At 44.9% G+C, this 27,353-nt stretch overlaps 1 protein-coding gene across 1 annotated transcript; it reads right to left on the bottom strand.

Annotated features, from left to right (window-relative positions):
* Nucleotides 1-609: 609 nt before the first annotated feature.
* On the bottom strand, nt 610-25,888 carry APCDD1L (APC down-regulated 1 like). Its single transcript, XM_054045851.1, has 4 exons — nt 25,354-25,888; nt 7,991-8,165; nt 4,988-5,546; nt 610-1,506 (listed from the first exon to the last, which is right to left on the bottom strand). The coding sequence occupies exons 1-4, from the start codon at nt 25,388-25,390 to the stop codon at nt 739-741; spliced, it is 1,539 nt and encodes a 512-aa protein (XP_053901826.1). The 5' UTR covers nt 25,391-25,888; the 3' UTR covers nt 610-738.
* Between the last annotated feature and the right edge of the window lie 1,465 nt (nt 25,889-27,353).

The raw sequence follows: 27,353 nt of genomic DNA, 5'->3' as shown, positions 1-27,353 counted from the left end.
CTTATGCAGTTGGTGTAATATGACAGGGGCAAGGTAATAACAAAAAAAGGGGGGCAGGGTCACTTGTATCTCACCCATTGTTGGCTTATGAACAGAAGTGAACTGGGACCATCACAGCCCAGAGCCTGGGCAAGCTAACATACACACAACAAGAAAGCAGAGTTTGCAAATTGTAGATTGCAAGGATGGCATCAAGTCTGCCACTGAGAGCCCTTCCTGAACTCAGAGAGAGAGAGAGGGTGTGGTATGAGTTTCTGTGATTGAACCAGAGCTCTTGCCAAAGCCAGCTAGCTGAACTTACAGGAGCAGTAAGGGGGGGGGGGGGGGGAGGGAGAGAGAGAGAGAGAATCTGTTTCAGAGAGCGAGAGCCCTCAACGCTTTGGTAATTTGACTTTTGTGTGAATAGAGCCCTCAATTATATCCTAGCAATGCTGAAAGCTAGAATCAGCAGTTCTAATTTAACACATCTTTTTAGTATTGCTAAATTACCTGACAATTTGCAATGTATCCATGTCACTACATTAGATTTATGCCCAATGAAGGTCAATTAGGAACTATACACACAGTACACATTGTACACAATCAGGCATGTTATGCAGGGAAAACCTCTTGCTTTGTCCATTTTTTTAATGTGTACAGAATCAAAGCAAAGCTGATTCCAGATGTGCTTATCTAAAGAGGATATAAAATTGTCTTAGCACCCAGTGTCTGAATTCTGTGCTGCACGGCTGGAGTCATCTAGTCCCATCTTAAAAACTGCATTGCCATAAGTGATAATAAAAAGGCCATAGGCAAAGGTTTTAGTGCTTCATTCCCATTATTATCCTCTTTTCCCAGGTAGCGTGGACTGATGTGTTTAGAAAAGACTCCGGTAGCCCCGGCACACTGAATAAGCGGTGCCTGGTATGAGGTGGGCCGCTTCTCAGGTCTGTCAGGGCTGGATCCGTCTGTGGGCCTTTCGCCGATGAATAGCAAGCTGCGATCTTTCATGTCTTGCTCCATTTTAAAGAGTTCATATTCTGTGTGGGGCAGCTTGATGCCCAAAGCCAGGCACCCACTGGTCAGCGTTATATCCTGCTCCATCCCGGCACTCCAGAAGCCTGTCTCCCCGCAGGTCCCTGGCTCTGAGGAATTTAGCATAGTCACTGTTACCTGATCCATTGCTGTAACCCGAGCACAGGTCACTTTAAATGCCAGCTCTGTGCCTCCTCTCACTATGGAGGATGGGACGCCCTTGGTGTAGTGCCCAGCTGCATAGATGGTAAAAGTAGGCTGCTTGCAGAGTGGGTCAGAGTAGTGATAATAGTACCCTTCCCAGGTGCGATTGTTGCCATGAAATATGAAGTACCTGGTAAGAAAAAGCACAGCTGGCCGGACTTCACAATGAGCACTCACCCACCTGCCACTTAACTGCATCGGCAGCTCGGCTTTAGCTGGTAATATAGGTGGATGGTGTTCATCAGATCTGTATATAATCCCACAAGCAGGGCAAGGATGCGCATGATGCTGTTGGAGGTAAACAAACAAAAAGTAAATGAACAATATGACATGCAAACCCCAATTGGAAGTATTTAAACAACAACAGGCCAATCTCCATCCCTGGTGCAACTTCACTGAGGTCCTGGAGGCTGCACCAGGGATGAATTTGGCCCAATGGGTCCAAGCAGTTTAGTAAGATAAAGGTCTGCCTAGATCCCCTGCTATTCTAGGGAAAAACAAGAAGGGCCAAATTGTGTCTTTGGAGATGAGCACCTGGTTCTTCTCGAAGGCCAGTGGGAGCCGCGTGCATACATCTCAGGGCGGCAGTTGGTCCAAGAGGAGTGCTGCAAGCAGGACAAGGGAGGCACTTTTGGAATGTCCTGGTTTTCTTTCACTGCAAGATTTCTGTGACGACTTGAGAGGTTAGGATCAGGGGACAAATGCTGAGGTTTTGCTCCCACAATACCATGTGCCTAGTGAAAACTTAGACAAGGCCTGGACCTAAAGAAAATGCCACCAGTTAAGGTTATTTAGGCAGTTTCTGATGCTGCTGGGAGTTGTCAAATAGGCCTGTACATTTTTATATCCATTCAGATGGTGCCAGAAAAGCCAATGCACTGCTGAGACCCTCAGAAGGAGGGCTAAGAAATGGTGCTGCATCTCCTAGAAGAGTCCATGAAACTCAGCAACAAAACACCTCTGGCCTTAAACTCTATGAAAAACGTGGATCCAACTAACATGCATTTAATTTTGAAGGCCCCCTCCCCGGATGCCTGAGCATTGCCCAAAGCTCTATGTCAAACCAATCCTGTGTCCAATCTAATTCCATAAGAGCTTCATGCAAAGTTGAAACCTTTTCCTATATTTCATATGGAAAAGTGTCAGTACATGGTGACTTTTTTTTAAAATAAGTATTATAACATTTGATCATTTTCTGAAATTCTAGCTAATCTAACTGTTTGCATGGAACAAGATTAAATAACTCAGTTAACAGTAGGGTGGGTAATTTACATGCATGTTGATTGGAGTCTACTGTAATTTACTCATTTTCAGCTTGCTTTACTGCTACTGTCACACTAATGAGTGCTGACAGTACACAGTACATTATTGCTAAATAATCTCAGAAGTTGGCAAATATATATATTCTCTGTAGACAGGAAATTCTTTGATAATGGAGGTAATTTGGGGAGAGTGGGTTTCTTTAAAACAGTTATAGATTTAAGGAAGTAAGAGCAGTATTTCCCCGTAGCAGGTTAAAAAATAGCTCCTAGCTGTCAGGACCAGGATGTAGGTAGCCAGGCCTGTTGATCAACATAAGGCAGGGGGCCAGGTTCCCACACTAGCCAGGGTTCAGAACCAGGAGTCAGGTCAGGAACCAAGAGTCAGAGACCAGGAGTGCAGGGTCAGTAGACAAGCCAGAGGTCAGGAAACCAAGAGATCAGAAGACAGCAATAGATAGCACTGGGTGAGCAGTCCAAAGCAGGGTATACCCCACTTGTACAGACTTCCTGCTCCTCCTCCTGTCTTAAGTAGGGGGAGCAAGCCAATCAGGTGCGCTGTTGTTCCACCAATCAGGGCTTAGGGTAGAGTCTTCCAGCTGAGTTAGACTTCAAGGAGTCCTGGTTCTAGCTGGTAATAGGACAGTGTCAGGTGAAAGGTGGGCACATGATTAACACCCACCTCAGAAATCTCCTAGACCTGGGTTTGAGACCTGCAGGCCATGACATCAGCAAAGTTGTATGAATCTCTTGCTAGTGCAGGCTAATGTTGCACATTAGTTAATTAAAAGAGAAGGCTGTGTCCAACAAAATTAATATTGTGAAGCCAACAATCTTACTTGTTTAAACCAGTCACATGAAGTTATTTCTAATGTATGGTAGCTTCTAATTATCCCCAAGTGGTGACCTCATGTGCTGGGGAACTTTAAAGAGCTGTTTCCTGATTAATTACAGCACTATATTTAAAAAAAACGAGGAGTACTTGTGACACATTTAAATTCAATTAATTTGCAAACTGGACACCATTAAATTAGGCTTGAATAAAGACTGGAAGTGGATGGGTCATTACACAAAGTAAAAACTATTTCCCCATGCTAATTTTTCCCCTACTGTTACTCACACCTTCTTGTCAACTGTTTGAAATGGGCCATCCTTATTATCACTACAAATGTTTTTTTTTCTCCTACTGATAATATCCCACCTTAATTGATTAGTCTCGTTAGAGTTGGTATGGCAACCCCCATTTTTTCACGTTCTCTGTATATAGTATATCTTCCTACTATATTTTCCACTACATGCATCCGATGAAGTGGGCTGTAGCCCACGAAAGCTTATGCCCAAATAAATGTGTTAGTCTCTAAGGTGCCACAAGTACTCCTGTTCTTTTTGCTGATACAGATGAACACCGCTACCACTCTGAAACCTAGCACTATATTTAAAGAGTGAATTTCAGTATCTTAGATTTGTTTTAAGTTAACGTTTAAAAATGTTTATGTTTACCGTCTGGTTTAGCTCATGTACATGGTCTTGGCCCAAGATAACACCCAGCTTTATACCAATCCAAGCCTGTTACTTGGAGGTTTGTCATTTTGTGCTTTTCTTTTTCTCTCTTAAATTCCAGTTGTTGCAGTATCACAAGGGTGGAAACCTTCTCCCAAATGAAGCATTTCATGAGAGTTAGTCCTGTTCCAGCTGGTAATGTTCACAAGTGGCTTTTTTGCCCCATCTCGCTGCTCAATCACATTTAGTTATGATTTAGGTAAATAATACCTTCTTTTTCTGGCAATAAACCAAGCTACTGGCAAAAAATAAACATAAATCACGTCTGCTGTATAATATTATTTATGTTGAAGTAAAGTGATTTCTGTAGAATAACATAATTGTATTCAGGGCAATTTCCCCTGCTAATGGCATTATATTGTGGAATAATGATTTAATGGAAGATGCTTGTTTCCCCATTCCTCTTTCAACCTGAAGGACAGGACAAAGAAATAAGATGAGGGATGCAAGACAAATAACAGCACACAGAGCTTATAATGATGTGGGACTTTTAACCTCAGGACAGAATCTGAGTCTGGATTTCTAATGAAAACCTAGCGGGTAAAGAAAATCTATTCGCTCCATGCGCCAGCCGTGGAGGACTGTTCCCTCTGTTATGTTTTCTTTGCTGCTTAGTCCAGGCTCGCTACAAGGCCACATGCTTAGAAAGAGGAAAAGCCAGATTCACATACAACTGTGCACCTACGTTTGTGGTTAGGCGGCCCCTTTCTTCCCCCCTCCACCCCAACCAGCACCTTGCACATGACACAATTTTGTCTTTTCTAAGCCAGGCTCTCTGCCCATCACCTCTGTCTGTATCATTATAATACTGAGGTGACCTATTGCAGGTGGGGTAAATAAGAACCTCGTTTTATACAGGCTGCAGACAGACATGCATCAAAAAACAGGGGACACCAGGGAAGCTGGGCTTCCGTTTTTTAATGTGGCCCAGGAGTAAGCGATGTTCTTACCACAGCGCTCTGCAAAGGGCGTTGATACCCCGTTGGTCGATAATGGAGCCTCTCAGACCACTTGGTATGAATGTCCCCTAGGTACAGTTCCTCCACTGTCCTGCTGCCGCTCGGCTGAGTTTGCAGCAGGGGCTCGTAATGCTTCTCCACCCGCACCAGGCTGAGTTCGTGCATGGCAAAGCCCAGGGCTGTGGTGCAATCCCGCCCCTCCTTGGCACTCAGCACCTCGTAGAGGACTCCGGGAGCCCAGGACCGGCCAGGTGGAAAGAATCCACTGCAGCCCCCTCCTGACGTCTGATTGATCCGGGCCGAAATCTCCTGCATGGCCCTCTGGCTGTGGAAAACAATACCCACTTTGTGCAGGTGGTAGTCTGCCTCAGTTGCCCCTCGGGTGATCCAGGAGGCCTGGCGTAGCCTGAGTTTGCCTTTGATGACCAAGGAGTGGGACGGATGGCGGCAGGAGGGGTCCCAGTAGTAGAACTGATAAGCCTTGAACAAGCGGTTGGAGTAAAACAGGTAGGATCTGGTGAGGAACTCCGGTCCCGGACGTACCTCACAGCTAAAGACAGAGAAGAGATCGGTGGTAGAATCCTTAGTCACATATTGAGTGGAAGAGCTGGGGTTTGAATTCCTGCCTGACTCTTTGTACAGAGAAATTAATGGGGCATTAACTTCTTTTGACCCCATGATGAGAGGGTCTCACCTTTGCAATGCTCCCTTCCCCATTGACCCCAAGGCCCCATATCTTACCCCAGTGACAATTATTCCTGCAATAGTGATTTCATTTCTCTGCACCTCCAGCAAAGAGCTATTAAAAAATACACCCACTAACAAATCAGAGTTTCTTTGCATAGAAGAACTCTGTGGAGCATCACCCCATCCTATCCCCAGGGCATATTGCCATAAGACTAAGGGGAGGGGAGAATTTCAATTCATTCCTCCTTACCCTCACCCAAGTGGCTTTAAATAGAAATGGTTTCACAAATGATTCAGTAGTGTTTCCTCTGTTAGGTGGCACAGAGCAATGGGGGAACTCAGTACCATGTGAATGCCAGAGACGTGCCAATAAAGGACCACATAAGAAAGAGTCTCACCCCACATCCATCATCACAAGGTACTGTGATGGAGTTGTCCACCACAGCAAGGGTGGCGGTCCAGCGGGGAGGTTTGTGAATGGGATTCAATGGGTAGCATAAGCAGCTTGTATTAAAGTTCCTTACTGAGCCCCAGCTAGAGACAGGAAAGTCAGACCCACGTCTGCCAACACCCATGATTTTGTCAGGATATTTGGTGTTATTCTTACAGCCCCCAGCTCCTGGCATTGTGTGATTGCATGAGAATCCCACCTTTCATTTAAAAAAAAAAAAAGGAAGTGTCTATCCTCATGGCTGCTGAGAAAAGCTTGAAAACATGAACCTTCAAGGCTTAAATACCAGAAGGCAAATAAAAAGAAAACCTCTGTTATACTGAGAATCTCACGCTCGTTTGGAGCCGGACTCCTGATTTTTGAACACTTGGGGTTAGTAATATTGAGACCCTTACAGCAGAATGCATATTGCAGGGACGGGGGCGTCTCCTTTTCATTGCCCTTGTTAGGATACACACAGAGACCATGGCAGGAAGAGGATGCAGAGCTAATGCTGCTTGCGCGACTCCATTTTGGGTCAGGTGGAGGGGGCTGATTCGCCAAAACCAATCAGGGGTGGGGCTAAGAGACTATAAAGTTGGTCTCTCTGCCTGGGATCTCACTCCAATTGGGAGCTCATCCTATTTACAAGCCTGTTCTAGCTGTGAGGAGTTGTGGGGTAGGCGGGCGGGCGTTTACTATCTAGTTCAGGTGCTTAGTTCAGGCTATGTGTGTAGCACTACTCAGAAGCTCACTTGCATGTGGAAGTTTGCTGTAGCTCAGATGTTTGCTCTGGCCTGGAAGATTAATAATTCAGGAGTTTATGCCAATCCCCAGAACTCAGCCCAGTCTCAGAAGTTTAGTTTAGGGGATTGGCCTGGGTTAGGATTTAGGGGTGGTAATTTCAGTGAGACGCCCCTTTGCCCTTAAAGGGGAGCCTGTTTTTCATGAAGCTGCTAGTGAAATTTTTGTGAAGTAAACTAGCATGCTTCCTGTGAGATCTTAAATTGAAAATCCCTTATTTTCTCTCCCTTTCGCTGCACCTATGAGTTTATGACCCACTGTTCATCTCCTGGTCGTAGTGAGAGGTGCACTGGAGCCTGTTCCATTGTGTACAATAGAAGCTGCTAGTCAGAACTGTGCCTTTGCCAAAGGCCGTTCACATAAGGACATTGTAAATAATGTCTAGGCAGTGGGGTGTTTTAAAGATAGCTCAGTGGTTTGAGCATTGGCCTGCTAAATCCAGTGTTATGAGTTCAATCCTTGCAGGGGCCATTTAGGGATCTGGGGCAAAAAATTGGTCCTACTAGTGAAGGCAGGTTTGGACTTGATGACCTTTCAAGGTCCCTTCCAGTTCTGTGAGATAGGTAAAGATGTGCTGCTGTGTTTTCAAACTTCAGCCCGTGTATTGTGTGTTCCCTCAGCCCAGAGGGCATTGATGGGGGCAACATCTGCAGCTTTGGTATGGCAGACATGGCAAATTAAGAGAGAGATGGAGGAAGTCCTAGAGGGAGTATTTGGATCTGGATTTAGAGCACATCCCAAACTGATAATATCAAGGATTTTGATTTGGCCCCTTAATTTGGTAATGGGCTATCTACAAATAGTACCTCTGGGAGTGCATTTCGAACCACCCCAAAATTAAAGGATATTCAGCTCTTTAATTTGGGGCCTTCTTCCAGCTACAAACAATACATGAACCTTTCCCCATAAAGGAAAATCACGAACAGCAGGCACACTCTACAGTTTAACAGTGTGTGCCCATCAGTGCACCATGATGATGCTATTTAGTAAGGTGACCTCACCCTGTCAGCAGAGTTTAGCAAAGAGGCAAGACACACAATCTGCAAACTCCTCTGGGCTACTGGGATCCTTACCCCGTAGAAATCCAATGACCTTCCAGCCGGGGAGGCAGTAGAGCTGAAATTCTAGCGCTGTCCTGTAGGTGGCGCAGTTGGTACTGGCACTGTGGCTCCCAGTGCAGTTTTCCAGTGCTGTGCTGCTGACCCTGAGACACAGGCACGTCCCATAGCTTCTTTCCAGATGCATAGGCTTAAAATAAGACAGATGCTTTCAGAACACGGATGCAGTCGCTCCTGCACTTTACAATTAAATGGGTTAGTTTGACTAAAGATTTTTTTTTTAAAAGACCAAATGCGACCTGCCTATTCCAGGAATTGCTCTTCAACGGCGTTTCTGGTGCACTATTTGGTCCTTTTGCTAAGTTTCTGGACAGAGTGCTTTAGATCCAGTCCTGTAACTCTGCCAGAAAGGGATTGTTTCTCCTGTCCTAGAGCTACAGATGGAGCCGCTTGTTTCACGGATAGTGATTATCATCACACAGACAGCTTGAAAAGCCCTGGTAGTATCCAGCCTTTCACAGCTATTTCATGATCCCCAGCATTATCAGTTCATGCATTTATTATTCTCCCTGGATTTCAGATGAAACCGTGAGAAAGCCGCTTAAGTCAAAAAAGTCAATTTCTTGATGGCACTTGATCAGATGAATAAGATCAATTCAGAGAACAAAGCAATCTCAGTGCTCTGCAGTCTCAAAGGCCCAACAAGCAACAGTATTATTTTGGAAGGGGCAACACACGTTCCTTAAAAATGCCCACAAGTTGGCTCATATACTGTCCATTACATGAGTGACTTTAGTGTTCATTAAAATGTACTTACCCATACCTTTAATAATGACACTATATTTTCTCTATAAGGTACATATCACATTGCCAAAGAACCTTGCACAGCTGTGTTTAAACTGTGTAGTGTTTTAAGGGACATTTTACTGCACGTTGTTGTTGTACCTAGGTACTTTTTTTCTCAGTTTGGGACTAATTTTAACCCACTCTTCCCAGGAAGCTAAATCCTTACATCTTTCACCAGTAATGATCTGCATCGGCTAGAGAGAAATGCCAAGATGCTTATCAGAACTGAATGCAGAGGCAAAGCTGACGAGTTTAATTTTAAATCAGAAGCCATTACTGCCATTACGTCCATTACGCAGCAGATTTAGTCATTTTGCCTGACAGATGTTGGCGCACAAGTGTTCTCTGTGCCCATCACTCATTCGCTGCATCCTGATTAGCTTGGACTGCAAGCCTGCTGAATGCATCAGCAGCACGGAGAAGAGCTCATTCACAAAAGCCTGGTCATCTTAATCGCATATTGTATTGCTGCAAATTAGCTTGTCTTTTTGCACAACACTGAAGCATGGTCGGTTGCTCCAGCGCTCAGTCTGGATGCTGGCTTTATGAGAGTGTGAAATCCTATTGTTACAACCAGTCTGGATGGTGCCCATATTCTGATCCATGAAGATCACTGCAGGCCCATAAAATGGCAAACCTCACAGCTTAAACTCTGTATGTGCAGAAGAGCAACAGACCCAGATTAAAAAGGCTGAGAGAGATCTGCTATCACAGGGGTAGGCAACCTATGGCATGCGTGCCAAAGGCGGCACGCGAGCTGATTTTCAGTGGCACTCACACTGCCTGGGTCCTGGCCACCGGTCCGGGGGGCTCTGCATTTTAATTTAATTTTAAATGAAGCTTCTTAAACATTTTAAAAACCTTATTTGCTTTACATACAACAATAGTTTAGTTCTATATTATAGACTTATAGAAAGAGACCTTCTAAAAACGTTAAAATGTATGACTGGCACGTGAAACCTTAACTCAGAGTGAATAAGTGAAGACTCAGCACACCACTTCTGAAAGGTGGCCGACCCCTGGCATCTGAGGTCTAATCCTGCAAGGTGCTCAGTACCCACAGGTCCTATTCGCTTCATGTTTTAATTCACACAGCCTGAATATTCACTGGCTAAGCTCTGGTCACAGACCTCAAGAAAAACTAGTTCAAACATAGAAACCAAATAATTGTAACTAAGGCCACTAGTTCATTAGTACTCATGAATAATTTTATTTTATTTGTTGCTCAGTTGGAGATTCCTCTGAACCCACTCAGTTCACAGCTGAAATCTTCAAATATGACTGAGAGCTCTTTGTCCTCGCTCAGTTTTTAATCTATTGTTGAGACTGCCACTGAACCAGGGAATTACAACATGGGAACGTTAGCCTCTCCTGTCGCCCGCCATAAGGACAGTAACTCTGTCACTTACCTCATTTCCCGTAACAACGGATGTTACTGGCTTAGGGAATGTGTGAACACTCAGCTAAATCCTGAAGACTTTCTTTGGATGTTTATTCACTCTTTGCTCAGGCAAAACTGCTGCTGGAGCCATTGGCAGTTTGCCTGAGTAAGACCTAAATGAGAACCTGCAGGATTCGGCCCACTATAAATAAATGACATGCCTTCTAATTAAAACACCTGAAACCCTGGCTTATATTGAGCCATCTAGCAAAATAATGTCCCTGGGTTAGGTGTCCCTGCACACTTGCACTGGGCTGCATTCGTTTTATTGGCCCACTGGGGGCTGGCTCACTCTAACTCTGTTCTATCATTTACCTAGCAGCACTCTGGAAGATTTCATTCAACGACTGGTGCAGATGACAGAGGTTGCTCTCTCGCCTGTCTATCAAAGAAAGCTGAGGAGACAGTTTACTGTATATATATATATATATATATATATATCTTCTGAGCAAGCATCTACAGAGCAAGACTTACCGGACGTTGGCCAACGCCAAACATTTGAACTGGTTTTACTGCAATTTAAGCACCAAGTTGTCCCTTCCTAAAAGCTGTATGAGGGGCCTTTTTTTTGTGTGAGGTTTCCCTTCTGGAGATTACCTCGTCATCACCGCAGAGGGGCAGGGTTTGCCCCACCCCAATCTCCTGTAGAAAAAAAGCAGCCGCCAAACCTAGTAGAAGCCTGGGCCATCCTTATGGCTGTGACCTCGTGAGGACTCTAGACGTCTGGGATAGGACTCTGAAAGGAGGAAATGGTGAGACTGGAACATTCCTCCTGTCTGAAGGAGGGGAATTATGCCTGGAGAACACCCCAGCCCATAAGTAGATCTAAGGGGCCACAATCTGACCCATTACATATATGTCACACACAAAAAAGCAATTGTTCCTCTTTTTGCCAGCAAAGTGCCACTGATATATTCATACATATACATATATACTGTACATACATGTATATATTTTAAAACATTTAGAACTCTCCATTGACTCCATTGACTATTTGGGGGGGGGGTTGTTACAACAGGGCCCTTAATTTGGGAAGAGAAACCAAACCATCCAACTGTGTATCACTGAAGGGCCAGCTCAAACGACCCGGGATCTGAGCCTGGCTTGTGGAATGGAATAAGGCCTTAAATCTTCTCATTAGGAAGGTGTTTTTGAATAAAGCCAGCACATAAAGACATGGGATGTTCTGCAAGATTATAAGTGAAAATTCCACAGTGCAGTCGCTCAGTGTAGAAAACAAATGTCAACACCATGGGCTAGAGCCTTAGCTCCATTGATTTCAATAGAATAATGCCGATTTACACCAGCTGAGGATCTGGCCAATGGCAGGGCATTAATAGACCTTCCCCACCCCAAAAAACCCTTAGTCTGATCTGAGGCATAAATTCCTAATGAAACAGCTTCAATGCTCATTCTTCAGCACCAAGCTTTGCCACTGCTTAGTCGTCTATTTTCCAAGCTGAAAAGCCCCAGTCTTATTAATCTCTCCTCATATAGAAGCTGTTCCATACCCAAAATCATTTTTGTTGCCCTTTTCTGAACCTTTTCCAATTCCAATATATCTTTTTTGAGATGGGGTGACCATATCTGCATGCAGTATTCAAGATGTGGGCGTACCATGGATTTATATAGAGGCAATATGATATTTTCTGTCTTATTATCTATCCCTTTCTTAATGATTCCCATCATTCTGTTAGCTTTTTTGACTGCCACTGCACATTGAGTGGATGTTTTCAGAGCTATCCACAATGACTACAAGATCTCTTTCTTGAGTGGTAACAGCTAATTTAGACCCCATCATTTAATATGTATCGTTGGGATTATGTTTTTCAATGTGCATTACCTTGCATTTATCAACATTGAATTTCATCTGCCATTTTGTTGCCCAGTCACCCAGTTTTGAGAGATTCCTTTGTAGCTCTGACATCCTTCAGTGAGACAAGAATCTGAATTTAGCTACAGTTCAAAATATATGAATTAATTATGTTACAGCGTACAGTGAAATATTTTGATTTGACCAGAGGTACTAGAGTTAAAGGGCCAAATGTTGGTCTTGTAAATGTGGAGTCAGTTGTGAAAAAGACTGATATAATTCTGGCATGTATTAACACAAGCGTGTATGTAAGACACAGGAGGTAACTGCTCTGCTCCGCTTGGCACTGGTGAGGCCTCAGATGGAGTAGTGTGTGCAGTTTTGGACACCACACTTTAAGAAAGATGGGGACAAATTCAAGAGAGTCCAGAAAAGAGCAACAAAAAGGATAAAGGGTTTAGAAAACCTGATCTATGAGGAAAGGTTAAAAAAACTGGGCATGTTTAGTCTTGAGAAAAGAAGACTGAGGGATACCCAATAAGAGTCTACAAATGTGTTAAGGGCTGTTATAGAGAAGACTGTGATCAATTGTTCTCCAGGTATGACAAGAAGTAATCAGCTTAATGAGCAGTAAGGGAGATTTAGGTTAGATAGTAGAGAAAACTTTCTAACTATAAGGATAGTTAAGTACACCTCTACCCCGATATAACGCGACCCGATATAACACGAATTCGAATATAACGCGGTAAAGCAGCACTCCGGGGGGGCGGGGCTGCTCACTCCGGCGGATCAAAGCAAGTTCGATATAACGCAGTTTCACCTATAACGCGGTAAGATTTTTTGGCTCCTGAGGACAGCGTTATATCGAGGTAGAGGTGTACTGGGATAGGCTACCAAAGGACATTGTGAAATCCACATCACTAAAGGTTTTTAAGAATATGTTAGACAAAACCTGTCAGGAATAGGTTAAGTTGTCTCTGTGCAGGGGCCTGGACTTGATGACCTCTTGAAGTCCCTTCCAGCCCTACATTTCTATGATTCTATGTCTTGAATGCTCTGAACCAAACACCCCCAAAGTTGGAAGAATTCAGATCCAGGTCTGAATTTTGTAGCTTGAGCTCATTTCTAATCTACTCATTTACTCCACTTTCTACTTACTCATTTCTACCTGAGATCATTTCTACTCTAAATAAGAGCAGCATAAAGTCCTATCACTCACCTGTCCTCCTCTCATTCAGGCGACTGCCAAGGGAGTCAGAGCAGTTCCTTTTTCCACCCCAAAACAGATATTTCAGTGAATCCGCATATACTTTGGTTTAAGGGGGCTCAGGAGAGAAGGTTCAAACAGGGGAGAAGGAAAGGTATCACACTTGAGCTACAGAGCAAAAGCAATCACTAAAAGGAGAAGCCCTCATTGTGACCCCTGCTATATACTCATTGCCCATCCATCCATATCTGTTAACCACAGGAATTTCCAAAGGACCCATCACTAGGCACCACAATATGTTTTTCCAGCTCTCTACTAAGTAACAGCTACCTGTGCCGCATCCAAAATACCTGCCCCCAGCCCCCAAATAATGGAGCCAATTATGTGCACCATTATAATGATTGCACATCTAGATCAAGCAATTGTAAATGCCAATTACTGGAAGTGAGGCCTGATCTAATGCCTATCGTTGTCGATGGGAGTTGGAGCAGGCCCTTAGTCATTTGCCCTTGCAGTAACCAAATGTACATGCACAAATTAGGTAGGTATTTTGCACACACATTTGCACATGCAGCTTTTTAAAAATCAGGGGCATAATATCAACTCATGAAGGGGCATATCTTGCCGTCCTTAGTCAAGCTAAATTCCTGTTAAAATTAAGAGAAGATTTTGAGAGCTGCACGTTTGGACCTCTAAACTAGAACCCATCTCATGAGAGGTTATGCTGCATACATCTCTCTTCCACTTGGTCTGGTTGGTCTGCTACACTGATTCAGATCCACTTCTCAGCTTTTAAATAAATAATAATTAAAAAAACCCAGGAGAGAAATAGCCCAATACGCCTTGTTGGAGGCAAATTCTGTTTGTGTTTTACCAAGTAAATTGATTTTGGAAAAAAAGTTGAGTTTAGTCATACAGCTTTGTTTCTTATCAATCAATAGAGAAGAAATTGCCCACATTACAGCTTGCAACAAAATTAGGCACTGTAGATCAACTCTTCTCCAGGGCTAGATTGCTACCTGCTGTTGCTTCCTATGGCCAAAGTTGTTATTTCCATTTATAATTCTAATGTTTCACTAAATCACCCATTCGCATGGATAAGATCAGTGCCTACAGTCATGGGGAATTACGTAGCTCTTTATTTAAGAATGACACAAAACCTTTGATATTTGGCAAGGAATGTTCAGACTGGAACAAAACTATGGATAAGAAACATACAAATGTATTCTGCATAAGTGAATTACACTTATCCACACAGACGTTATTAACAAAGCATTCCTCTGCCATTCTTCTCCCCTGAGAAAGCATGCAGAATGGATTTGGGGTTAGCTGCTAAAAGAATGACCATTCTTCTAAATGCGAGGAAAATGGTTGTAGTTTACCAAATCAATTTCTCTTGAATTTGTGTTGAGATTAAGTTAGCAGGCTTTTTAATATGCTCAAAATAAAGAATTTCCCAAGAGCACAATTTTGTGGGGAAGACCTATATTATGTATTAAAATCAGTTATAAAATTAACTATAATACAATGAATCTCAGCACTATTTTGCATTTTACATGTCTGCAAACAGAGGTTCCAGCTCAGGAAAGCACTTGAAGACACCCTTAAGTCCTATTGGCTTCAATGTGACATAAGCATGCACTTGAAGTTAAGAATGTGCTTAAGCACCCTTCCTGATTAGTGATGCTTTCTTGACTTGAGATCAGAGTGTAGTCTAGTAAGTTGGAGGAGGAAATTGTTTGCCAGGATGCCGGTTCTATATAACTTTGCAGTTAATATAAAATTATTATTATTATTATTCACAATATTGAAGTCCAAAGCTACCTGCAAAGAGTTACCAGGGCATCTCAAAAAACTGGGTGACTGGGCAAGAAAATGGCAGATGAAATTCAATGTTGATAAATGCAAAATAATGCGCATTGGAAAACATAATCCCAACAATACATACAAAATAAAGGGGTCTAAACTAGCTGTTTCCATTCAAGAAAGCGATCTTAGCATCATCATGGATAGTTCTCTGAAAACATCTTCTCGGTGTACAGTGGCAGTCAAAACAATCTAACAATATTAGGAAGAATTAAAAAAGGGATAGAAAATATCATAATGCCACTATATAAATCCATAGTATACCACACCTTGAATACTGTGTGCAGTTCTGTTTGTCCATCTCAAAAAATTAGAATTGGAAAAAGTACAGAGAAGGTTAACAAGAATGATTAGGGGTAGGGAACAGCTTCCATATGAGGAGAGATTAAAAAGTCTGGGATAGTTCAGTTTAGAAAATAGATGATTAAGAGGAGATATGATAATGGTCTATAAAATCATGAATGGTGTGGAGAAAGTGAAAAAGAAAGTGTTATTTACCCCTTCATATAACACAAGAACCAGGGGTCACCCAATGAAATCAATAACCAGCAGATTTAAATAAACATAAGGAAGTATTTATTCATACAACACACAATCAACCTGTGTAACTCATTGCCAGGGGATGTGAAGACCAAAAATATAACTGGATTCAAAAAAGAATTAGAAAAATTCACTGAGGATAGGTCCATCAATGGCTTTTAGCTAAGATGGTCAGGGATGCAACCCCATGCTCTGAGTGTCCCTAAACCTCCGACTGCCTGAAACTGGGACTGGATGACAAGGGATGGATCACTCAGTGATTGCCCTGTTCTGTTCATTGCCTCTGAAGTATCTGGCACCAGCCACTGTCAGAAGACAGGATACTGGGTTAGATGGACCTTTGGTCTGACCCAGCATGACCATTCTTATGTTAATCACGGAAAAGGATTTGTTATTGCCAGAGATACCATCCTATGAAAGCAGGAGCTCTAGGAAATCCATCACACAGCTTCAGATAACTGCGACTGGCTGGCTGGCAGTGTGATGTCATTCCAGCAGTAAAAAGCAATGTAAAGATTGAAAAAAAGAAGCTACAATATCTTTCTTTCAGAGCTGTTTTCTAAGCGATCAAACAAACCCAATATCCCCGAATAGGATATAGGGCCTGTTGTATTTGTAATGTTTCGATCAATATTTGCTTCTGTTTTAAATACCAACCTCAAATTATTTTACCTCAGTCAAAACGTGCAATTATAAAAAAGTATGAATACAACTATGGGCCTGATTCTACCCTCCTTATCTACCGGACACCATATTGACTTCAACCTGGGTATAAGTGAAGACAGAATTTGGCCCTATTCTTTTGTAACTTAGTGTTTCATTTAGATTAATACCCTGGTGAACTGACTCATTTCTACAGAGACACTGGTGTTACGGTACAGCTTTTCCTTCTAAAATATGCCAGACCCTACTGAGTCAAGATAAGCAAGATAAAAGTTAGAACCATCACACACATCCTCAGTCTCTATTCCTGTGAGCTTACTGCTCAATCCCACAAGCCTTCAGTGGGAATTCTGCCTGAGCTAGGCTGGCTGGATTTGGCCTACACATTTGAAACAGAAAACAGGGAAAAGCATGTCAGACAAGACAGCTGGTATTTGGGCTACAGAGGGTGGGAGTGAAGGAGACACTCTCTCCTGTACCTTCAGGGTCGTCTTTAGTGTTGCCAAGGTTAAATCTGATTACCTATGTTTAAAATGCCTTCTCTGGTAGTTTACCAAGAGAGAAAAAAACAGGGCCTAACACAATGTATACATGGGGTTACTCTTTCTCCTGCGCTCATTGAACTCAATAGCAAAGCTCCCATTGTATTTAGTGGTGCAGGATCAGGGCCTTACTCAGGAAACACTCACTCGGAATGCTTTAACATGAAACTGATAGAAAAATCCCAGTCCACGATGAAGTCAGTTTTGAGAATAAAGGGATTCACAGGAGGAAACAGATTCAGAGGATTCTGTACCAAAATACAGCATATAAAGCAAGGGGCATACGCAGAATCCACTTCAGAGGGCCATAGAGATATACTAATAAAACTCGGTAGTAGTGGCAGAGAGCACATTTCACTGAGACCTCAGCATGCTTTACTCAAAGAATTTTATACTTATCAGCATCCACTGTATTTTAATTGCACAAGTTTTATTCATTTGTATGTGTAAATATATTTGAAACACCTGGCAAATAACTTATTTTCCTGATTGGCTGTGGCCCAGGTGGAACTGCTCTACTAATTTTTTTTTAACCAAAATATTATGTGGACCCAGAAACTAGAGACAATCTCCCATAGCCAATTGGTCAATGGCAAAAAGTCAAACAAGGGAACCTATGCGCAATACCATCTGGGAATATAGTCCTTTGTAGGTTTAGCCATTGTGGTTAGGTCAATGCCAACATGTATTTAGCTATGCCCTTGCCCAGTCAACACAGGCCAGTGTAGCTGGGGTGCTTTCAGTATAATTAGGGCCCTATCAAACTCACGGTCCATTTTGGCCAATTTCATGGTCATAGGATTTTTAAATTTGTAAATGTCATGAGGTCAGCCAGGGCCATCCTTGCCCATACGCAAAGTACGCAGCTGCGCAGAGCACCAGGAAATTTGGGGCACCAAATTTTCTGGTGCCCTGCGCAGCTGTGTGCTGCTCCAGCCCCTACTCCGGCTCTTCCCCAGGGCCCCCGCCCCTGCTCTGCCCTGCCTCTTCCCCGCCCCAGCCCTGCCTCTTCCCGCCCCGACCCCAGTCCTGCCCCCACTCCCCTGAGGGCTCCAGAAGCGGTCGGGCCTGCACTCACCAGTAAGTAGAGCGACCTGGCCCCAGCCTGCTCCACTCCCCTGGCTCCCAGCCACGCCGCCGGCCTTTCGACCCCCCTGTAACTCCCTTTTGGGTCAAGACCCCCAATTTGAGAAACGCTGGTTTCCCCCATGAAATCTGTATAGTATAGGGTAAAAGTACACAAAAGACCAGATTTCACAGGGGGAGACCAGATTTCATGGGCCAACATATTTCTCATGACTGTGAATTTGTTGGGGCCCTAAGTATAATGGACAAGTTGGGGGGAAGGGATAGCTCAGTAGCTTGAGCATTGGCCTGCTAAACCCAGGGTTGTGAGGTCAATCTTTGAAGGGGCCACTTAGGGATCCGGGGCAAAATCAGTACTTGGTCCTGCTAGTGAAGGCAGGGGGCCAGACTCAATGACCTTTCAGGTTCCCTTCCAGTTCTATGAGATAGGTATATCTCTACCCCGATATAACGCTGTCCTCGGGAGCCAAAAAATCTTACCGCGTTATAGGTGAAAACGTGTTATATTGAACTTGCTTTGATCCGCCAGAGTGCGCAGCCCCCCTCCTCCCGCCCCCCCCCGAGCGCTGCTTTACCGCGTTATATCCGAATTCGTGTTATATCGGGTTGTGTTATATCGGGGTAGCGGTGTATTTATTTATATTTAATGTGTCCTGCTGTGGGCTTAGAACATATACACAGAGCTCCCCTTGTGGTAATGCCTGATAATTACATGTACCTGCCTAACAATATGGAGAGAGGAGGGTTAATTAGGAGACATAAGAATAGACCGGAGAACTGATTTGCTTTGAGTTTAGTCTTGGCAAGCACCGAAGAAAGCCAACAGACTGAGGCAGCAGTGCTGCTTTGTGAGCTATGTCAAACTCTGACCTAGCTTGTCGTAAAAGTTTGGCACTGATAAATCTATGAGCAACCCCAAACATGAAGAAATAACTAGGAAACTCAAGGTTTTTTTCCCTAGAGAACCAGTGAGGGTGCAGGTTTGCTTTTAATTACATGGGTTGAGTTACTGAGACCCATCTCCACTCTCCTGCATGCCTAGCTGGTGGGATTTGGGTGCCAACATTCTGTTTAATACACACACACATACACACACAAGATGGGGCACTACTCTGGTACTGTATTTGTGACTAGATAAAAGAGAAACCTTCATTGGAATCCATATTTTTTTACCAAATCGCACCTATCTCCCTTCATTTTGAAGAGATGGAAACTCAGCAGAAAACAAGACACACCTTTTGAAATGAATGGCACTCAGTCATTTCAAGCTTATATAATGCCTACGCATTGGCAGACCCCATGTAACCTCTCCACGGAGATGCTTTATTAGTGGCCGTCCTGGCCCTGTTTAATAGTGATTCCTAAGTATATTTTTTCCCAGAGAGCTTTCAAGAGCGGAACTGGTAATCAGACGACAGCTTGGCTATGAAATGCCAACCTCATTTCAAATGTCTAAATCACTTATGTGGCTCCTGAGCACAAGAGACCACCTACTATATAATATTAACATAAATATAGCATTTGCTCGATGTAAAGGGCATTGGCGGGTGCTGAGAGCAGAGCAACAAAAATGATTAGGGGGTGGGAGGGATTGAATTACAATGAAAGATTTAGAGAGCTCAGTACAAGTGGCTGTGGGGGATGGATATGATGAGTCTATAAATATTCGGAGGCTAAAAACACCCAGGAAGGGGAGGAATTCCTTACGGTGAATAAAGAGGTTCTGTTGGGAAGGAATGAAGAAAGGAAAAATGTAGCCTGAACACTGGGATAAACTTCTTGACATTGAAATCTATTAAACTATAGCAACCCATTCCCTTGGCATATTTTAGAGTAGCCTGCACAAAGCATTAGTGAGTCTACAGTAGGGAATAAGCCAGCCTTGGCAGGGAGAAGGCCTGGATATCTAACAGGTCTTTGCCTCTCGGACTGCTGTGGGCCTTGCTCCCGGAGGTTCACAATCACCTGAGTAACCCTTTTGTCTTCAAGGGAACTGCCTGTGTAAGTAATGGCTCATCAGTGGGAGCAAGGGGTTCACAGCCTGGCTCTATGAAACCAGAATCATAGGAATCGGGGAATGAGATTCTGAAAGGTGTTTAGGTGCCTAAAGATTCAGATTGGCACCTAATGGGGATCAGATGTCAAATCTATTTAAGCGCTCTTGAAAATCCCATTAGGCACCTAAATACCTTTGAAAATCAGACTACAGGAAGGTAGATTGTGAGCTCTGTGGGGCAAGGACCATTTTTTGTTCTGTGTGTGTACAGCACCTAGCACAATGGGGCCCTGGTCCATGAATGGGGCTTCCAGGCATTACAATAATAGAGAGATGAATAATAGGAACAAACAGATTTATTTCAAAAGGACACAGGTCTCTCCTCGGCTCCACGAGTGAGGCCTGCAGGGTGGAGAACCATGAAAAGCTGGAGACTGTCCCTAAAGAAAATGTGAGCCACTCAGTTGCGGAACTTTAGCTGGCTTGATGGTGGAAGTTGTCTCAAAGAGATTCCACGGGTATTTCAAAGGTATTAAACTGATACATGTCACCAGACCAGTAACACGTACCGAAATAAAGACACAAGCGAACATATTTAACTCAGTCACGAGTGACCAAAGAAAAAGGTTACTCATTCAGTTAAAGCATAGAATTAGAGTTGTTTTAACATGTGTTTTTTGGGGTCTGGGTGTGGTTTCTAGATAGTTAGAAATTTCAGTCTACTATTTTGCCTGTCAATATTAGCCAACTTTTATGCATTCCAGTTCTCTTAAATGCTGCCGACAGATGCTGAAATTAAAGCCAACGTTCAACCTACATGCTGCATAATCTAGGACTTGCACTTGCACTATTAAATTAACAAAGTTTAGGACTTTCTTGACACAAATTTCTGCTGTCATCTATATTTTCATTGGCCTTTTCCAGGTGGCCTAACTGGAAAATTATATGAAAAACATGGAAAACAAAGTATCATTGTGTTTTGTTTCAAGAGGGGAAATAAAAAATCCATCCCCCACATAACCTCACCCATACCTCATGGACTTCAATGTGAGAGCTGAGGTGAATTCCACTGATGCCAGTGGGAGTTTTTGGAGTGAACTGATCACAAGATACAGGGTGAAGTCCTGGCTCAGTGTACATTTTGCCTTTCACTTCAGTGGGGCCAAAAATTCAGTGCTTAAAGTTACTTCAGTGGGAGTTGTGAGTGACTCTTCAGTGGTTGTCTGGGGAATTGACTGATGACAGAATATGACTTCTATTGGCAGTGGATGTTTTGCATGTTTCAATGGCAGGATATAGCTTTATTCTTACCAATACTCAAAGTGAGCAAAAGTACACTAGCGCTAAGTGCCTGCAAATGTTTTCTACCTGAAGCTGTATGACCTGGCATAGCTGTTAGTGTAAAAAAATCTTTGTGCTGATAAAATCAAAAGATTGGCCGAGATTGGTTAAAAATACATATGAAAGAAGGAGTTAAAGGGAGGAGTTAATCAAGGAATCAACTGGACCTGTTCTGCAGAACATAAGTCTGCAGTGTCCCTTATTTTCCTGATGTCACTTAATTGAGTCATTACTGAGTCAAAAAGTTACCTACTCACTTTTACTCTTGAACATTGGTTACATCAGAAATAAAGGATCATGAAGTTGGGCCTATGAAAAAAAGTTATTTACTTTAAAAGAATGAATCCAGCAGCATTTTAAGTTTCTTGCAAGAACAATTTTAGTGTCCCTCAGTTAGGGTCTTTGTGACATGTTGCACCCCACATTTGGGGCTTGGCAGGTTGAGATATGCATTCTTCCTTTCCCATATATTTCCTTTGTTCAGTTCCCCCGCTCAGATCCGTGGTGCCCATTACAAGAGTTCCCCCACTTCAGTCATTCTATTTTGAACACTGCTTGCTTAAATCCTTGTGCAATTTCTCATAGTTTAATCTAAATTAGGCCCCAATCTTTCTCCCACTGATATCAGTGACAAAACATCTATTGACTTCTATAAGAGCAGAAATGGACCCTTAAAATATATAGACAGACAACTCAGGCCAGATCCTAAACTAATTCAAGTCAATGGAAGGTCTCCCATTGACTTCAATGGGGCCCAGAGCTGGGTCTCTCTTTTGTATAATGCTGAAGGTAAGGAGGGGGCCCAGGGAATAATAACTAATAATAGAAATCAATCTACTTTCTTTGAGTTAAGTAGCTGACTCTGATTTCTGATCCTTCTTCACCAAAGAACCACTCATTCTTGGAAACGTAAGAGCATAAGAGGCTTGCTCAATTTCTATCTAAACTTTCATTAACGTTTTTACATTCCAATACACCACACCGATATTTTCCATGGGTAGCTTCTCTGAAATGGTTTAGAACCTAGCCAGTTTTAAAATAAAAGGACTTCTTGCCTTTCACTGTTTATTTTTAAGTTTGAAAATTATGGGGTCAGGGGTAAGATAAGATCAACAGTTGAGTTCAATTATATGATTAGAAAGCGAATCCCGTAAAAAGATAATACCAAGTTTATACATATTTTACTGACAATGTAATAATACTGCCTTCTGTTCATGTTTAATATAGACCAAGTTTGCTTGCTAATTTATTGTCTGTTTGTTTTGTTTTTTTTACTCTTTATTTCAAAGCGACACAAAAAATCAACAACTAATGTGCTATGATCCTGCGATTTGACTCTGTTTGCGCTTTCCTTAATGATAGTTTAGCCATGTTGCAAAGTATATGGATCTAGATAAAGATAGGGCTGAGATGAAAAAAGAAAAAAGCATACGTGAAAAAATATATTGTGGTTTCTATATTTTCCCCACAAGCACAAATTGTTGAGTAAGGAAATTTTCAAAAGCCAGAAATTGCTATGGAGAAAACCAAAGCTGGAATCCAGTCCTAGAAGAGGCTGCATCTGGCAGAACCAAGTCTGGAAAGAGGTTTTACTTTCAGTGGGTTCCTATATTTGCCCACAACATAGCACGTCATTTATAAAAACAACGTTTTCATGGATGATATACAACGGCTGTGAAAGTCAACCTCGAAATTAGAAAGCACCTAAGCGAGGTTATACAATCCCTTTGGTTTCCTTATCCCTTTGCTAAGGCACATCCCCAAAATATTCATAATTTTTTAAAATCCCTACCTCCCTAATTCTAAAATGATGTATTGCAAATGTAACAACACTGAGAAATCAACAGCTAGAAAGTGCTAATTTATTGTATAACCCTCCTTATCCAAACAAACAGGGCTGCCAGACATTGAAAATATAATGCATACAGCCGGTCCCTGTTTACCAGTTTATATTCTGTGAGATGGGAAGGGTTAGTTATGTACAATCCAGGCTTTTTTTGAACATCATCTTTTAATGATTCACCATTAATGAATTTCAGTTCCTACGCGTTAGCGGCAAAATGCTGCCATCACTTTGAGCTACAGATTATAAACTGGACAAAAGGAAGGGGACAAAAGTCATTTGTTTCTGGAGTTTGGGCACAGGCGAGGTGGGGTAAAAATGGTATCTTTCTATAGCCACCTTTTGCCAATTTCTGTTATCTTATTAAATGTGTTTGGTTTGAATCGAAAGCTCAAATCGAAACTCCAAGGCTGTGAAGTTCAGCTGAGACGGTACAGCTGTTAGCTTTGATCTTGTTTACACGTTAAGGTCTGATGGGACGTTCCTTCAAACATCACCGTCAGGCGTTGTGACAGATGGCACACAAAACCAGATCGTCTCACAACTAAGTATTTTAAAAGGCTGAGTTGAGTTCTTGCTGACTGTATTTAGTGCTTTAAATGCTTTGAACTTACATATTGCCTTTCGCCCCTTGATCTCAAAGTACTTGACAAGCATGAATGAACTGAGTCTCCAAACGCCCTTGGGAGGCAGGTCATATTTTTCTCCCCATTTTTCAGAGGGAGAAACTTAAGTCACGGAGAGGAAGTCTGTTACAGGTCTCTAGCCCTCCAGCCTAGCACCTTCGCCCCAAGATCACCCGTTCTCCCTTCAATGCTATATTTTACTCGGCCTTTTTCTGTTGAGGAGTTCACACTGGACATGGACAAACAGTTTCAGCTGAGTCTCCCTTGTGTGTTTTAGGGAAACACGCTGTCCAAGCAGGGGCGATAAAGAGAGTTTCCTTCCCTCCCACAGCTCACTTTTTTTTAATGGGGAATCATGTAGCCCTATGCTGCTCTCTTCGTCGCCAGCACGGCAGTGATTATGTTCTTGAATTCTGAGCACCCAGAGACATCTCTTGCTAAAGCTGCGGTGGTTGAGATGTGAACCTTGCCAGGTCTAAAGGTGGGGCGCAAATATGCCGGCAGCCAGGTTCGGAGTGTCTAGAGCTACCCTAGAGGTCAGTGGGGAAATCGATGTGTCTCCTCTTGGAGACGTGAGATACTTCTGATGTATTTCACCCCCAAGCCAGGTGCCTCTGGGCTTCTTCCTGGAAAATGGTCCCAGGAACTCCAGCCCTGGCGGTTGAAAATAGCATCAAGAAGCGTCTCCCAGCCCTTGCTAGAGTTATACACAGACTCCTATCTTGCTCCACTGTCTGGGACGGGAAGGAAAGATCATTAGAGGGAAGTTTGCAAAGGCGGTCTGCGGGGTAATGATCAGCAGCAGTCAGGGAGCTTTGGGTGGGAGCCAGAGGCTGCCTCTCTTCTCTGTGTTAGCCCAACATGTGGGCTTTGGTGAAAGACTCCTCTCCAGGAGCTATCCCTGAGCAGATCAATACCAGCTCCCGGTCCACTTAGGCATTTCCAGCCCCCCACTACTTGTATTTCATGCCGAAGAAACGCTGGAAATATCTCTAGAAAGTATCGCAAAGTCCATTCAAATCAAAGGATGGAAACCCTCCATCCCCGGGGCCTTCTTAGAGCCAGACAAGCCTGGGGAGATGGGGGGACCCCAATAAAGCCAAGAGTCCCCCCCCATCACCAGCCACTTCGGGGGGTTGGACGGTGCCCGGGCTCTTCGTCGTTCTTAACTCGGCTCTTTTATTGAATGTCTGGCGAGCGGTTACAGATCGGAGCTGGAAGGGGACACGCACGGCCCTGCCTGGGTGCACGTCCAGTCTGGTGAGCTGCGGAGCGTCACTTTTCCTTGCGCAGCAAAAGTCTCCGCGCCCGGAGCCCTCTGGCGGATCGCACCCCAAGGAGCGCTCCCGACTGGGTTTGCGGAAAGGGGCCCCCACCTCCAGTGCCACCCCGAGGTACCCTCCGGAGAGAGCCGGGGAGGAACTTGAAGGCCAAAAGGACCCAGCCTGGATGCTGGCAGACCCTTATCTATGGGGACAGGGGGGCACATCCCTGCCACCGCTCTCCAGAACCCACCCTCCCCGGGTCCCTTCCTCCCCTCCAGTGCACGGCCCCGAAGTGTCACCTACCTAGGAGCAGCCCAATGAGGCACCAGGACTGGCCCATGGTGGTATCCAGCCGGCTTCCTTCCCACCTGCCCGCCGAGGAGGAACGGAGCCCGCTGGCTGGCCGGGGCAGATCGCTGGCTCGGGTTCTCAGTGGAGCGGGACCCTGCGGGAGAGCCGCGGAGCCATGTGGGGCGAGGAGGAGCCCTTAGAAATTCATCTGCCCCGGGGAGGGAGGGTGTCAGCCCCAGCACAGGCTGCTCCGGAGCTCCGCGGCTATTCTGCCTTCGTGCGGCCCGCCAGGAGGGACAGCGGGGCGAGGGGGCTCATTAACCACCACCCCCCTGGGTCTCCCTCGGCAGGACTCGGATCCGAGAGGCTCCCGCTCAGCCCCCGCTTTGCAGGAATGCCTGCGCCCCCCGCCCCGCGCCGCTGATCGTTTTAATGGAGCTTGGCAGCTACAGGTTCGAGCTGCCAGAGGAGGTGGAGACTTCCTCGTCTTAACCCCGTCTGCAGCTGCACATTGCAATGCACCCCCCAGCCACGCACCGAGATCTGCCCCGGCGTGGCCCATCCGCCCCGCAGCACCCCCGGGCACCGGGCCGCGCCCCTTCCCTGTGCCAGGAGGCAAGGAAGGGGGCTGCCTCTCCCACCCACGCGCGGCAGGTCCCGTGGGTTACCGGGAACGGGCCATCGCCTCCCCCTGCCAACAGCCCGCCCCCACCGTTTCTGCTTCGCCATCCCCCCGGGGGCTAGCGGCTGCAAAGGGGCATTTCTGCGGCGCGCAGCTCCCCGCAGGGCTCCGCTGCCTTCGGCCCAACCCGCCTCCCGCTCTCGGCCGAGAGCGCAGCTCCAGCTGCAAGGCCATTGCCCGCGGCCCGGGGCGTCTCTCCTGCCCCAGCGAGCGCGCCCTGGCCGGCGTGGGGCTGCGGGAGCGCCCGTGGGAGCCCCGGGATGGAGGGCAGAGGCGCCGGGGCTCTGGGCGGGCAGGCTGCCCGCAGGGAGATGGCTCTGCGGGGCAAGGGTGGCATTGTGGCCAGCAGGGACTCGGGTGGGGAGGAGCGAGGCGTGACCCCCCCTGCGCAGGGGACACCAGAGGAGCGGCGAGAAGCCGCCCGGGGGGTGGAAGGCGTCGGGCTGTCAAACGAGCCCTCTGCCCCGGAGGCGCGATGAAATCCATCCCCGTGCGCCGGGCCACTCGCCCGTCCCCTGGATGTGATCGGGAGACCCTGAGCCGGCCACGCAGAGCGCAGGCCATTTAAACAGTCCTGGAGACCGGCCCATGCCTGTGGTCAGGCTCCCACTGACTTAGGGTCAGCCCCAAAGTGCCTCCACCTGGCGCTTTCATTAGGGGAAGCGTCTAAACCAGAGCTCCGGCCCCTCCCTTTCTTCTCCTGAGCCGCATAGCGCAGGAGGGATCGGTGGGTCGGGACCCGCTCTTGGCATGAAATAAAACACCCGGATTTCAGCCCGTCCCGGACAAATCCCCGCCTTTCTGTCCGTGACTAGCCCCGGGCCGGACACAAAAGGGTGAGGAAAGGTGAAACTAGAAGCATTTTCTGCAGTCGAACAATGGGTGACCTATCGAGGGACGAGATGAGCGGGGAGAGGCCAAGATATAACGACTCTGATAGTGTAATATGCACCAAAGGCTGAGGTTTAGCCGTGCGCATTTCCAGGCTGAAACATAAACAGCCTTCAAGAGTTGGGAAATAGACACATGTTCATCAGGTTTAAACCAAAATATTGATCAGTCCTGAGCAGATCTCCTCCCACTGGTTGGGGCAAGTTTAGGACTAGATCCTGGATTGCCCATACTCACAATAGTAATCCCAGACTATTTGCCTGAATAAGGGGAACAAAATCTAGAGCCCCATCGAGCCGTCCCTGGCTCACAGGTGTGGTTTCACTGACTTCAGACTACTGGAGTGAGCTTTCATATTACTAAAGGTTTCATTACTTTGACAAAATATCACACAGTTCCTTTACTATGAAGTCCTAATCTGAAGTACAACCATAAATCA

Source organism: Malaclemys terrapin, chromosome 12 (genome assembly GCF_027887155.1).
Source record: "Malaclemys terrapin pileata isolate rMalTer1 chromosome 12, rMalTer1.hap1, whole genome shotgun sequence".
NCBI lineage: Eukaryota > Metazoa > Chordata > Testudines > Emydidae > Malaclemys > Malaclemys terrapin.
Note: the sequence above shows the minus strand (reverse complement) of the source record. Positions and strands in the feature narration are given on the sequence as shown.

Excerpts from the sequence above, each read along its gene's own strand:
- APCDD1L (XM_054045851.1), bottom strand. The coding sequence starts at position 25,390 with ATGGGCCAGTCCTGGTGCCTCATTGGGCTGCTCCTAG. Across the intron at positions 5,547-7,990 it reads GGTCATTGGATTTCTACGGG|CTGTGAGGTACGTCCGGGAC; the intron begins GTAAGGATCCCA and ends CTCTGTCTTTAG. Across the intron at positions 1,507-4,987 it reads GCCCTTTGCAGAGCGCTGTG|CATCATGCGCATCCTTGCCC; the intron begins GTAAGAACATCG and ends TACCTCCAACAG.